This window comes from Mesoplodon bidens, assembly GCF_964165515.1.
Source record: "Mesoplodon bidens genome assembly, chromosome: 11".
NCBI lineage: Eukaryota > Metazoa > Chordata > Mammalia > Artiodactyla > Ziphiidae > Mesoplodon > Mesoplodon bidens.
In genome coordinates, this window is record NC_138167.1 from 12,035,929 (window position 1) to 12,051,103 (window position 15,175).

The window sequence follows — 15,175 nt, forward strand, 5'->3', positions numbered from 1 at the left end:
AAAACCCTAAAATCTGGTTCTTTGAAAAGATCAATCAAATTGATAAACCTCTAGTCAGAATAACCAAGAATCAAAGAGAGAATACTAATATCAGAAACAAGAGTTCATAACTGTTCCTATGATCATTAAAAGAACAATAAAGGAATACTATGAACAACTCTTTGCCCACAGTTTGATAATGTAGGTTACAGGGATCAATTTCCTGAAAGATAGGAACAACCAAAACTCCCACAGAGAGAAATAGTCTGAATAGGCCTATGCCTATTAATGATGTTATTTTAATTTTATTTATTTTTATAAAATGTTTTAATTATAGAGTGTTATAAAATAATAAATTTGCTTACTTATTTAATAATATAATGATATTTAATACTTTAATAATTATTAAAGAAAAATAATTAAAACCTTCCAAAAAGGAAAGTACTAGCTCTAGATGGTTTAGCTGATGAATTCTACCAAACATTTAAGGAAGGAAATAATACCAGTTCTCCACAGTCTCTTCCAGAAAATAGAAGAGAGAACACTCACTCTGTGAGACCATCATTATCCTAGTACTAAAACTAGATAAAGACATTACAAGAAAGAAAAACTATAGATAATTGTCACTCATGAACATAGATGTGAAAATCCTCAATAACATAGTAGCAAAATGAGCCCAGTGTATAAAAAGAATAATATACCACAGCCAACTGGGATTTACTCCAGATATGCAAGTCTGGCTCAATGTAATGTAATCCACCATATCAAGCTAAAAAAAGAAAAAAATGTATGCCAATATCAATTGGTACAATTTTGGCATTTGACAGATTCCAACACCTATTCATAATAAAATCTCTCAGCAAACTAGGAATAGAGGGAACCGCCTCAGCTTGATAAAACATATCTACAAACAGACTTTAGCTAATATGCTGGGAAACTGGATGCTTTTCCCCTAAGACCCCTCTAAGAACAGGGAAGGGTATTCTTTCTCACCACTCCTACTCAACATTTTACTGGAAGTCCTAGCTGGTGCAATAAGACAAGAAAAGGAAATACAATGTATAAAGATTGGGAAGTGTGGTAGACTGATAATGGCTCCCAAAGATAGGTTTACATCCTAATCCCCAGAACCTGTGAATATTACCTTTTTTGAGGGGGAAAAAAAGAGCCTTTGCAGATGTGTTTAAATTAAGGCTTTTGAAATGAAGTTATTATTCCGGCTTATCCAAGTAGACTCAAAATGCCATCACATACGTCCTTATAAGAGAGAGGCAAAGGAATATTAAGCTCACACACAGAAGGGAAGGCAATGTGCAGGTGGAGACAGAGATTAGAGTGATGCAGCCAAGGAATGCTGGCAGCCATAAGAAGTTGCAGAGACAAGGAACATGTTCTCCTGAGAGCCTCCACAGGGAGGGCAGCCATGCTCACACCTTGATTTTGGACTTCTGGCCTCCAGAATGGTGAGAGAATAAATTTCTTTTTCTCTAAGCTACCAAGTTTGTTACAATAGCCACAAGATATTAATACAGAAAGAAAGATATAAAACTGTTTTTCTCTGTAGATGACCTCCCTGTCTATGGAGAAAACCTCTCCAAAACAACCAACTCCTGAATCTACGAAGTGAGTTTACCAAGGTTTCGTGATAGAAGATTAATATACAAAAGTCTGTTTCTTTCCTGTTTACTGTAATGGGCAAACAGAATTTGAAATTTAAGAAAACTACCATTTACAAGAGTAATTCATAATTGACATACTTAGGTATAATCTAATCTAACAACATACAATCTGTACTTGACCTGTATGCATACCCATTAGATTGCCTAAAGTTCAAAAATTGACACCACCAATTGCTACTGAGGATGTAGAGCAACAGGAACTCTCATTCGTTACTGTTGGGAATGCAAAATGGTGTAGCTACATTGGAAGATAATTTGGTAGCTTTTTTCAAAGCTAAATATGGTCTTACTGTAAAATCGAGCAATTTCCCCCCTAGTTATTTACCCAACTGATTTGAAAATTTATGCCCACACGAAAACCTGCATATGAATATTTATAGCAACTTGATTCATATTTGCCAAAAACTGAAGCAACCAAGATAGCCTTTAATAGGTGAATGGATTAACAAATGGTGGAACAGTTATGCAATGGAATACTATTTATCAATAAAAAGAAATGAGCCAGGAAAAGACAGAAGTGAATGTGAAGTGCATGTTGCTAAGTGAAAGAAGCCAGTCTGAAAGGCTGCGTGATTCCAATTATATAACATTCTGGAAAAGGCAAAACTTTTGAGTTAGTAAAAAGTTCAGTGATTGTTGGAGTAAGGGGGAAATGAAAATGTGAAGCATAGGGGATTTTTTAGAGTGGTGGAAGTATTCTGTATGGTACTGTAAAGATGGAAAAAAACACTATACATTTTTCAAAACCACTAGAAGATTCACGACGAGTGAACCTTAATGTATGCAAATGAACACAGCCATTTAGGGGGTCAGGGGATTCCAGGATGGAATGCACACTGTGGCCAAAGAATCAAACTGTATTACAAATGTACAAAACAGCCTCACTGAAGGAGGTGGGAGAAAAGGTGCTGAGCTACATATCTTTATAAATGAATTTAGTCGGTAAAGCTTAGAGGCCAGTGAAACTGCACATTAGCACTAGACAGTCGTTGATGCAGTGGTTTTCCATAATGGTGTGGTTAACAATTCAGAGAACACAATACATGCATACTGGATGTGCACAATTAAATAAATGGATCATGGATGGTGGGTACCAGGTTCTCACTGTTGGGGTGGGAGTTTACAGATAAGCAAGGGGAGAGGGCTAGAACAATCCTTGTAATGCGTCAGAGTTGGAGGCATCAGTATAACTTGTCTTTAGTTTAATATAAACGTAGATAGTTAAATATGGAATTGTAAATATATATGTGTATATAAATGGGTTAGAATATACACACACATTTTTCTTTGCTCAGTCAGCTGAGAAGGCCTAAAAGCAAGATCCTTACAATAGCAATGAGTACACCCACCACCAAGATCTTAGTTTCTAACACTGTTTTCTAATAAAAGGAACCAGGGCTCTTTGGAGAAATGACTTATTCTTGGACTGGGGTGGAAAACATATATGACGAGCCTGGAGCATCTGGTAGTACCAGAAAGTAAGTGCTTAAAAAAACAAAAAATTCACATTATGGTGGTGTGTCAAAGGAAAACAGGAAGCAACTGAAAAGAACTCCCAATGGCCAAACCTAGAGCCATTGGAGCAACAAAATAAATTAATATTGGATTATAAACCCAAGTAAAGGATCAATATCTTTGAGTCTATACTCATATAAATAAATGAATAAATGGAGAAGAGACAAGTCTCCCATGCAAAAACATCCAAAGAATGTATGTAACTGCTCCTCCCTGAAGGAAGTGGCTTGCAGCTCCCATTCCTAAAGTGTGGGATACACACTAAGGACTTCTTTCCAAAGAGTACAGCATGGAAAATAGGAGGAAAGGAGTGACTTTTCACTGGAGAAACCTAGCAAATACCACCTCCACCAGTGTTCAAGGTCAACTTCAACAGTGGGAAGTGATATTGTTAATATGTACCCTTGATGTGATGTGATGAAAATGGCACATTACCTCTGTGGTTTTCTTCCCCAAAAAACATGTAACCCCAGTGTAATCATGAGAAAAATGTCAGACAATACCAGTTGACAGAAATTTTATGAAATACCTGACAAGTACTCCTTAAAATTGTCAAGGTCATCAAAATAAGGAAAGTCTAAGAAGCTGTCACAGCCAGGAGGAAAACCTATGGGGACATGACAAATGTATTATAGTACCCTGGATGTAATTGGATTCTGAGTAAAACTAAGGAAATCTAAATAAAGTATTATTTATCTAAATAAAGTATTATTTTGGTTATAATAATACATCAATATTGGTTCATTAATTATAACAAATGTACCTTACTGATATAAGTTGCTAATAATAGGGGAAACTGAGTGTGGGGTATGTGGGAACTCTCTGTAATGTCCTCGTAATGTTGCTGTAGATCTAAATCTGTTCTGAACTTAAAATAAATAAATAAAATGATATTTTCTTCTAAGCCACCTGCCCAATTTTGTTACTGGGACTGGAGTGAAACCCCAAACTGTCTTCCTTTCCCCATTAGTCAGTTAAACATGGAAAATATTATAATTTGCTTTTTCTTGGTAACTATGGCTACCCACCCATCCACCCATCCGAAATTTATTAAGCTTCTCATGTGTGTCACACTCTGGGGATACAGAAGTGCACAAGAAAGGTATAGCACCTGTCTTCAGACAATACAGTCAAGAAAGGGGCACAAACAATGTGTAGGCCACCATTACAGCTCCTGGGCTGCTATTGCTACCATGGTAGGTGTTTTCTTCTAGGTGTATTAGGAAGACAGTCTCCTCCACAAGGGAGTTTGGCTCTTTTGGTTAACTTTAGATGGTGTGATTTTTAAGTGACCGTACCTTTTTTTTAGGCCTCTAAATATGGCCTTGGTCTTTTGTCTTAATGATCTTCTCTTCTGAGATGCTTACAAGAATTCAGATAGATCCAGTGTTGTACCCAAAAGCCTTCTAGTGAATCAGAAGACAGTGTCACCTATTAGGAAAACACATCATGGTTTCAGTGTGAATTGTTTAGTAATGTTCCTCTCACCTCTTACATCTATTTGCGGGCTTTCATTTCTTCTCTTTGCTTGTTATTTCTGATGTTGTAGGGACCAGGCATTGGTTGTGGAGTCCCATTTATTCACTCATTCATCAACTTAGCACATGCCTACTTCAGGGCCTTTGCACTTGCTGTTTCCCTGCTTGTGGTGCTCTTTTCACAGATTCCCTTCATCAGTCTCTGAATTTTACTCATCAGAGATGCCTTTATGATAACTATTTAAATACAGCTAGCTCTCCCCAAATCCATCGCTCTCTTTCTCATTATGTTGCATTATTTTTCTTCACCACACTTCACTCCACCTGGCCTTTGTTATATAGTTCTTTGCTTATTGTCTTTTTCTTCTAGAGAATCTAGTCACAAGGGCAAGAACTTTGTTTTGTGTCATGATCTGTTCCCAGCATGTAGTACAGAATCCAGCACATAGTAAGCACTCAGTAAATACTTCTTGAATGAATGCAGGCATGACAGGCACATCTCCATTTCCCCAAATGGGCCTGCAGGCCCAAAGGAAAGAAGGCTTCCAGTGACGTGCTTGGATAGGTCAGAATTCCTGTGGTTCTTACACAGATTGCAACCCTACCTAGGTCCTTGCTCCATTTCTGTCTGTATAACACTTGACAGTTTTCAGTCTTTTCACAGAGATTGTCTCTTTTGATTCTTCATATAACACTATGAAGCAAGTAAGAATTTCCAGACATGTTTTATAAATGAGAAAGGTTAGGCGATGGAATTTGCAAGGTAAATACAGTATCTGGCAGAGCTGGAAACCAGATCTCCTGACTTCTGGCACATCAAGTGATTACCCAGGATTTATGTTTCCTCTATACCTGCTCATAGCTTTTGAGGGAAAGGGCTTGAATGATTTGTGTTTATATTTCCCACTGTGCCTTTCACACAGTGTGCTTGCTGAAGGCGTGTTGATTTGAACCTTTCTATCCACAGGGTAGTCCTGGGCGTGTCTTTTGCAGTTGAAACCAGAGGGGAAAGTTTTGGCCACTTCTTGTCTCCACTTCTTTTGACCATTTCTTTGACAGACCTGGGAGAATCTCAGAGATTAGCCTTACATAGAGTTCCACAGAGTTCCTTGCGCGAGGGCCATTCACTGGCCCAGGAATCACCTAAGAACCTTGTTTCTATTAAGATTATGATTCTGTTGGTCTGGTGTAGGGCCTGAGAGTCTACATTTTATTTTATTTTTTATTTTTTAAACAAACTTTAAAAAAAATTTATTTAATTTAATTTACTTATTAATTTTTGGCTGCGATGGGTCTTCGTTGCTGTGCGCAGGCTTTCTCTAGTTGCAGCGAGCGAGGGCTACTCGTCGATGCAGTGCACGGGCTTCTCATAGCAGTGCCTTCTCGTTGCCGAGCATGGGCTCTAGGCACGTGGGCTTCAGTAGTTGTGGCACGTGGGTTCAGTAGTTGTGGCGCACGGGCTTAGTTGCTCTGCGGCACGTGGGATCTTCCTGGACCAGGGATTGAACCTGTGTCCCCTGCATTGGCAGGTGGATTCTTAACCACTGTGCCACCAGGGAAGTCCGAGAGTCTACCTTTTAAACACGTTCCCTGGTAGTGCCTGTGCTGCTGATCTGTGGTCTGCATGGAGCATTGCGAGGATGGTTCACCACCTGAAGGATGGAGTCTGTGTTTGGCTGTCTGACTGTGTGACCCTCAGTAAGTTTCTTAGAGACTCTATAGCACATGGGTTAAGCTATATTGCTTTGGTTAGAATTCTGCCTACCCCCTGCCCTTACTGTGTGACCTCAAGCAAGTTACTTTATATTTCTGTGCCTTCATTTCCTCTTTAAAAATGGGGATCATGTTAGTACTTATACAGTTATTGTGAGGATCGATTGAGTCAGTACTTATAAAGCACCTAGATTAGTGCATAGTGCACAGCACTCAGTGACTCTTAACTATCATTATCCTCTCTTTGTCTCATTGTGCTATTTTGTTTTGGGTTTCTATTCAGCAGAAACCTACATCTATAGGTTTAAGATACATTTGAGAGACAGGAAGTGTTTAAGATATTTGCAAGTTGAAAATGCATGGTGTCTTTCATGAAAATCACAATCTGGTTGGAAGACAGAGCTTTCGTTAACGAACAATGCAATAGGAATCAGCTAATGGTGGTTCTCCTTGTGTTGTCACAGCTGTACTGTGAACTTTCTATCACACGTAAGAATATGAGGAGGCCCTCCGGTTTTGTTGTAAAATGTTATGATATATGATGCTTAGCACAGGGCATGAAATTGTTTCTATTCCTCTCAGTTTTGCATTAAAGAAACCAACTTGGTTTTAATTGCTGATATGGAAATATAGAGACGAGATCCAGGGATCAGTGAGAATCCATTTGGTGCCTAATTTAATCCATCGTATGGTCAGGGGGAAAAAAGTGTGGACAGAATGATTTTAAAGAGAGATTTGGTTTTAGTTTTTCAAATAATTGATGAAAAATAAAGTCGTGTTCCTCAGGAAAAAGAATTTACACAACTCGTTTCTTCCACCGACTCAAAAGTGTAAAAAATAAGTTTTTTAATTAACATGGAGTTTTTTCTTCCTTTTGTTTTAGGATCAGATTTTATTAAGACCTCTACTGGAAAAGAAACAGTAAATGCCACCTTCCCAGTAGCTATAGTCATGCTACGGGCCATTAGGGATTTCTTCTGGAAAACTGGAAACAAGGTATATTATTGCCAGCAAATCTTTCTTTGGAGTAAAGATAATTTTATTTACAATACTTGTCACAGCCATGATAACTGTCTTGATAGGCATTATAGGCAGATGGTGTGAGTGTGTTACCTGTATTAAGATAAACGTTTAATTTACCTTTCACTACAAAAGAATACATTTGGGGGGAAACTGTGTGATTCACAGAAAGTGAGTATGAGTGTGGGTGTTAGGATGTGTGATCAAGGTGTAAACTCACTTTGTGTCCTTTTATTAACCGAAGACAGTTTTATCACTGACGAGAGATTCCTAAATGGGTTCCTTAACGAACTAATTCTGCTGCAACACAGAAGCTTTCTGGTAAGGCGTTGGCCAGAGAAAACAGGTTAATGCAGAAATTAAACTTTCTGAGGAATGGAAAGAATTGCAGAGTAACATTTATTGAATGATAAGCTGTGGTGGTGATATGAAAAGTATGCAATATAATGGGAAATAATCTTTTCCTGTCATTATTGAAGGACACACATAAATTGGTTTTTCTGTTGGGAAACCCCCGGTCCAGAAAAACTTATTACTTTTAATAATATGAGGTGAAGAGAAAATTCTCGAGGAGATGAACTTATTAAACAAAATAATGAAATGCTGTGAAACAGCAGGGAAAAGGTAGCTAGACGTTATATAGCTCTTGAATTAAATATCCATTTTTGCGTTTTATGGCAGCTGGAGGTGCTCTTTGGAAGACTGTTAAGCTGAGGAGGGTATATGCTCGCTTTTGTCAGCTTTTCGAAAAATAATACATATTTTTTGAAACATGAATTTAAAAGGAAAAATGCGTATGAGGTGTTTTTTTTTAAATGAGTTTGGATTTTCCTTTTCACTTCAAGTTGCTTGTTTAGCTGCAAATTATCTCAAAGGATTTTTTTTTTAACATCATTGGCGAGAAAGGTAATTTTTATTTTTAAATGAGACTTTCCCTTCCTGAAAGGCATCTTTTAAAACCAATCTCTTGATTTCTGCTGAATAGAAACCCAAAAAAGAACTTTAGTCCTTTGCCAGCTGGTTGTGATGACTTTATATGTGACAGTATTTCAGTTTATTTTGGAATCGGAGACCTTTTTAAGAAGGTACCTGGGTTTGAGAGGAAATGAACTCCTTGCAGCATTTGCTCCTTCAGAATACCTTCATATCTTAGAAGAGTACAAATAGGATAAATATCTACACGGTGACCTACATATGAAAGTTAACCCAACTTGAGTAACCTCTACTTGGTAGCCTTTCTGCAGTGGTCCAAATTAAAAAAAAAATATATATATATATATATATATATATATAAGAAAAGCTGTAAAAATGAGAACTCCAGCTTTGGCCCCCCACATGAGACCACCACCACTCCCTAGATCAGTGGTTCTTATTCTCAGCCAAAGAACATCACAATAGATGTGAAGCTTCTTATACTTCCAGATGCCTGGGTCCTCACCCTGGCAATCCTGGATCAGTCTTCAGGCATCTCTGCGTTTCATGAGCTCCACAGTTGGGGCTAAAATTCTCCAGTGGGGACCCAGTCCTGTTTTGTTTTCAGTAAACATTCATTGAGTCGTTACCTGTGTGCTATGTTAACCTATACAAAAGTGAACATGCCCCTTCTCAAAAGAGCCCTTACACAAGAATCTCAATAAAAGTTTTAAGTGTTCACTGTTCTAGATCAGGGTAGTGAGGGAGGAACATTTTGCTGTCTTTCATTACTTTCGTTTTAATTGTATCCCCCCTTTCCTCAGCTAATAAATAAAGTTCATCCTGGTTTTATTGAGAAACAGGTACAACTCAATTCATATTCATCTTGATCACATTTGGTTTCACATAGGACCTGTGTGTGTGTATCTGCAAATCAGGGGCATTTTTTTGGATTGTTGACAAGCTGCCCGGGCAGCCCTTAGACTGTGAAGCTTCCACATCATTGATTTAAGGGGTGTTTTAAAATGTGACAGGCCGCCTTCCAGACCATGATTAGTGTCACTCTTGAGAAGCAGAGGCTTGATATTTCATAGCTGATTTCACTGCAGATTTATGTTTTCCATATTCTCTCCCTTAAAAAAAAAGGATAAACTTACGTTAGAAACTGTCTTTCGAAACATTGCCAAATAGATTTGCTGACACAACTGAATTGTATAGAAAAATCTATATGCAGCACTGCCTAATTGACAGAAAATGCTCCTGTGATTAACATGTATGCTAATATGAGCTAAAATTTATTCTTTTTTTTTTGCCTCATCTCAATAAATAACCTGACTCTACCTATCTCCCCCTACTCCCCACACCTCCCCTCACTCTTTTTTTTTAATTGTTCTTTTGAAGAAATTCCATTTTATTTTATTTTATTATTTATTTAATTTTTGGCTGCGTTGGGTCTTCGTTGCTGCATGCAGGCTTTCTCTAGTTGCGGCTAGCGGGGGCTACTCTTTGCTGAGGTGCATGAGATTCTCATGGCGGTGGTTTCTCTTGTTGCAGAGCACAGGCTCCAGGCGCGCAGGCTTCAGTAGTTGTGGCTCGCTGGCTCTAGAGCGCAGGCTCAGTAGTTGTGGCGCATGGGCTTAGTTGCTCTGCAGCATGTGGGATCTTCCCGGACCAGGGCTTGAACCCATGTCCCCTGCATTGGCAGGCAGATTCTTAACAACTGCACCACCAGGGAAGTCCCTCCCGTCACTCTTACAGGGTCACTTGGGCTCCAGAGCGATAGGCAGATATGGTTAGAATCTCTGCATGGCTGTTGCTTAGCTGTGTGATGTGTGACCGAGGCAGGGAAACCAGTTAGGAGGCTTCTCCCGATGTTCCAGTGAGGGCTGACGAGGGTCTAAACTAAAACAGTGGAAGGGAGAGTAGAGAGGAAGGTACGTGTGGAGATAGACGAGGTCAGAGGGTGGTATCGGTGAGATTTGACTTGGTGGGTCACTGGATGTGATGTGAGGGAGGTGGTGGAGTCCAGGTTATCTAGGAGTTTCGGGGTTGGGTTTGCTGACCTAAAGCAAGTAGACTGCTAGCTATTTCTCCGCCACAGATAGGCTTATTTTGGATCAGCCACCATGGCGAGCCACATGCGAGTCCCTGCAGGGCAAGGAAAGAAACGTGCTTTATAAAGAGGAAAAGGAAGACAGCGTATACTAAGCAAGGAGTCCGGGGCTTTTCACTGGCTGAGTCCTTTGCAGAAAAGGAGTCTTTCTTCTTCCTGTCAGGCTCTGTTATCCAGGAGTAAGAACCCCCCGCTTCTGGTCTCCCGACTCTATTTAATCAAGGTTTCTGCTTAATCATTTTTTACAAGTTGATAATGGGACCATTTATTTATCGTGTCGCTTCTCTGGCATTCTGTTAGCAATCACCCCCTGCTGGTACCACCTGTCAGAGCAGCCAGACTCTGAGTGGTCGAAGGCCTGAGCTTTAGTTCTTGGGCTTTGGGTGTTTACTGTACCGGATAGTCAAGTTCTTGAGACAAGTATATCCAAAGAAGCAGGTTTTACTGTATATAGGACACGTTTATCATTTTCGAATGGACCCAGGGACATCATCTGTAAACATCAGATATTGGCCGAATTGTGCTGTTTTGTGGTCACCTTCAGAGACTACTGAAGTGTAAAGGTCCCCTACACCGTCTTTTTCACCTGTGCTTTTTTAACTGTTCGGCTGCTTTATGTAACTTGGTCTACTTACAACTTAGAAAGAGAGTCCCTGCAGTTAAGTTGATTAAAGCAACTGTCACCCCTCCTTGCTGGTTTCTGCTAGTTTGTTCAGTGTGGCCTCACTGAGTCTCTCCTCTTGTTTTAAATCCACATATGTCTCTTTTGCAGCTCAGGATGGAGGGCTGAAAGGTGTACATTTCTTCTGGCCTCCTGGTAGAAACGGAGAATGAATGGGCTTTTGTGATATGTTTTCCTGTTTATTGACACCTCTCTTGTTTATCCCAGGTTCACAGCTATGGTCTAGATGGTTGAGGTTTATGACTTTCCAGTAAGTGAAATGTTAATGAGGGTTATTAACTCTCATTAGTGTCTCAGAGGCAGTGACATTCTTCCCATTAATCTTGGAAAGGTCGTTTTATAGTGTAAATGGGCATGAGTCAGTGCTCTAAGGTCTTTTGCGGGGCCGGGGGACACGCAAAATAGGCTTTAGAAAAGAGAGGATGGAGACCCCGTATTAACACAGGACCAGTTTTTTTTGTGTGTGTGTGTGGTATGCGGGCCTCTCACTGTTGTGGCCTCTCCTGTTGCGGAGCACAGGCTCTGGACGTGCAGGCTCAGCGGCCATGGCTCACGGGCCCGGCCGCTCCGGGGCATGTGGGATCCTCCCGGACCGGGACACAAACCCGTGACCCCTGCATCGGCAGGCGGACCCTCAACCACTGCACCACCAGGGAAGCCCAACACAGGACCAGTTTTTAAAGCAACCCAATAACAATGCTAAGCATTGCTCTCTTTCCCACCTCCCCTTTTAGATAGGCTTTAAGCCGGCAGGAGGCATCCGCAGCGCGAAGGACTCCCTTGCATGGCTCTCTCTTATAAAGGAGGAGCTAGGGGATGAGTGGCTGAAGCCAGAACTCTTTCGAATAGGTGCCAGCACTCTGCTCGCGGACATCGAGAGGCAGGTGAGGAGCAACCCGTGGTCCTTGGAACAAACTGACAAGTATTTTTGAGAAAGAAATAAAAAGGCACTTATTGGGTTGTGAGAACTGGAGATGAAAACTCATCTGATGACCTCATTGTACACAGCCTCTGCCTTCTTCCAAGCAAACCTCTACCTCAATAGGTTGGATGGAGATTCTGCTGAGTGCATAACAGTGGGGCTTTATAATGAAATGTTAACTAAAATTATTATGTAATACTGTAATTATTAATTGATATGTATAGTAATACAATAATTAATGACTAGTTAAACTCTGCTTTCCCCACAGATATACCATCACGTGACTGGAAGATATGCAGCTTATCATGATCTTCCCATGTCTTAAATCAGTGACGAACTCCAGAAAAGTCCTTTACTATTTTTCTGCGTGATTGCTAAAATTATTTCATTAAAAAAATGAGGGAATAGGTAACTGACTTTTTTCCCTTAAAATTTCCATTGAATTTAACTCAAAGAATGAAAGGGAAAAGCCAGGTATACACACATGGTCCCCGTTTCAGGCATGTCTGAAATGGTCTTGATTACTAGAAGATCTCCATTGTTAATTTTGTGAAGGTTTTCTCTTAAGAACTCTGAGTAAATTTTTTTTTTTTTTTTTTTTTTTTTTTTTTTTTGCGGTATGCGGGCCTCTCACCGTTGTGGCCTCTCGCGTTGCGAAGCACAGGCTCCAGACGCGCAGGCTCAGCGGCCATGGCTCACGGGCCCAGCCGCTCCGCGGCATGTGGGATCTTCCCGGACTGGGGCACGAACCTGTGCCCCCTGCATCAGCAGGTGGACTCTCAACCACTGCGCCACCAGGGAAGCCCTGAGTAAATTGTTAATGATAGCTCTGACAACATTAAATTCTAAGGAAGCAAAATGTTGACTTGCCCAAGAACCATGCTGTAGCAAAAGAAAATGCAGCACCCCTGAACCGCTCTTGTTCTCCCACTGACTTCAGGATTCACTTACTCAGCACTAATTTCCTGCCCTGAAAATCCGTCTTTAATTTTTGCAGCATATACGCCCTTTTACTAATTGTTTTGCTAATGAAATTTCTGTCATTGTTATGTGAAACTATGGATATCACTGAATTTTTTAATTAAAAAAATTCCTGTAGTTGTTTATTTTTAAAAAACCTTTCCATTGTAATAACACATATTGAAAAGTTAATCCATTAAACATATAAAGAGGTTTTATCAATGACGTTCTAGTGGAGTCCTTGGGTATTTATCTCAGATAAAGCATCTCAGTACATTATTAATAAATACAACTTATGCCTATATTCTGAAACTTTCTCTGATAGAGTGAATAGGGGAGAAACAGCAGACACTAACAGCACTTAGTATGTGCCAAGCTCCTTATGTATATCAATTTATTTCACCCTTATTTAATCTCTGTTACAGTAAGGTTAATACAGTAAGGTTTTTAATCCTCACAGCAGTCAGTACTGATGTTATCATCCTTTTATACAGATGAGGGACTGAGGCACAGAGAGCTTAAGCAACTTGCCAAAGGTCACAGAGCTCAGAATTAGCAGAGTCAAGAATCAAGCTGAGGCAGGCAGTCTGGCTCCTGAGTCTGTGCAGTCACCCCAGGTACGTAAAACTCTCCCCCGGCACCCAAAGACACGTAGACGGAGCCCCCGGTCAGCTATGGGGAATGGTCATCTGCTTTGTGGGCTACCGGTTCCTTTACTGTCTCTCTCAACTGCCCACCTCCACCTTTTTGGCTTGCTAGCACCTCTCCCACATTATAGGACTTAAGTGTTCTTAAATGGTGATTTTCACGGAGAGCATCTTTTTTTTCCTCCCTGAATAAGTCTCCAGCTACTCATAAATGGAAAACTCTGGACTGAGGAGTTGGTTTTGGTTTCATCTTCTCGTCTGCTGAATTCTAGCCCAGCCTCTTCCTCTTTCTAGCTTTGTGACATTAGTCCAGTCTATTCACATCTCTGGACCTCAGTTTCTTCATCTGTAAAATAAAGGGGTTGATGCAGGTGATATCAAGATTCACTCAGAGTTCAATTTTTTTTACCCTAAAGATAATGATAACACATCCAAGAAAATGGTACATGGCTCTAAAGAGAAAACACCTTTGCAGCAATCTAAATTAGAATTTGCTTCTCAGTAGTCAATTAGGCACATCCCTCAAAGCACCTCTCTAACTGTGAGTGAAATGATTAAAAATAAGAGCAGAAAAGAAATTCTGCTTTCCCCTAACACCCTAGCAGAAAGCGAACTTTTGACTTAGGCCTTTGGATGTGGTCAGTGGCTCTGAATGCCATTTCCACCTTCATAACATGCTGGTCCACGTGCCCACCAGCACAATGGCCAGTCACCTTTGGAGAAGAAACTTTTCAGAACAGTAATTACATTCCATCACCTTTGAAGCTATTCCAATTTCACAGGGGTTTCTGTTTTCCTCCCTTTAAACCCAGCTGGTCATTTCAGTTGATCAAGTGAATAGGCATCATTATCTTCAGTTCTAATTTATATGAGGCATCCACTGAAATTGACCTCTGCGGACAATTATAGATTCACATAGGAAATTAAGACCAGTGAGCCCCTCAAACCTATTAGAGGCTGATGAACATGGCCTGATCTAAAGGTAAGTAATCATATATTTGGGAGGACAGTTTATTCCAAGGACTATCAGACACTTCATAGGAATGTCTGCCCCTTACCTGGCTCTTGAAATCAAGTGTAACACAGATGACTTCAATAGGAAGACAGTAGTAAATGTTGGTTGCTATGAAAACATAAGAGGAAGAGGTCATTTCTGAGGTGACCATGATTTACTACAAGCCGATTTGGATACTTCAGGACACGGGGACCAGATGCCTTATACAATCAGGAGATGAGTCACCCTATTCTGTGTTTAAAGTTTCTAAGTTAATGAAAGCAACCCCCAGCCCTTCTCACAGAAATCACTGCAGTTGTTCAATAAGGCATATTTAAGCCTTAAAGATGTTTTTAAACAACCAATTATATAGTTTAGGGGTCTAAAGAGACTTTAGAGAATATCTAGTTCTATGTTTTCATGAGAAAAGAAACTCAAAGTGGGGATGTCGCTTATGCAACGTCACACAGAAAGAGCCGAGCCCAGAACCTAGATCCACCTCATGCCATGACATATTTTACAAGACAGAGCCAGGGCTTTGGAATTAAAAGTGTCTTACTT

General features: G+C 40.1%; 1 protein-coding gene across 1 annotated transcript in view; it reads left to right on the forward strand.

Annotated features, from left to right (window-relative positions):
• DERA (deoxyribose-phosphate aldolase) overlaps positions 1-13,198 on the forward strand; it is a 108,070-nt gene extending 94,872 nt beyond the window's left edge. The window contains exons 7-9 of the mRNA XM_081248833.1: positions 7,248-7,360; positions 11,826-11,975; positions 12,282-13,198. Coding sequence (XP_081104959.1) covers positions 7,248-7,360; positions 11,826-11,975; positions 12,282-12,338 — 320 coding nt within the window. The 3' untranslated portion in view covers positions 12,339-13,198. The remainder of the gene's footprint in view (positions 1-7,247; positions 7,361-11,825; positions 11,976-12,281) is intronic.
• The last annotated feature ends 1,977 nt before the right edge of the window (positions 13,199-15,175 follow it).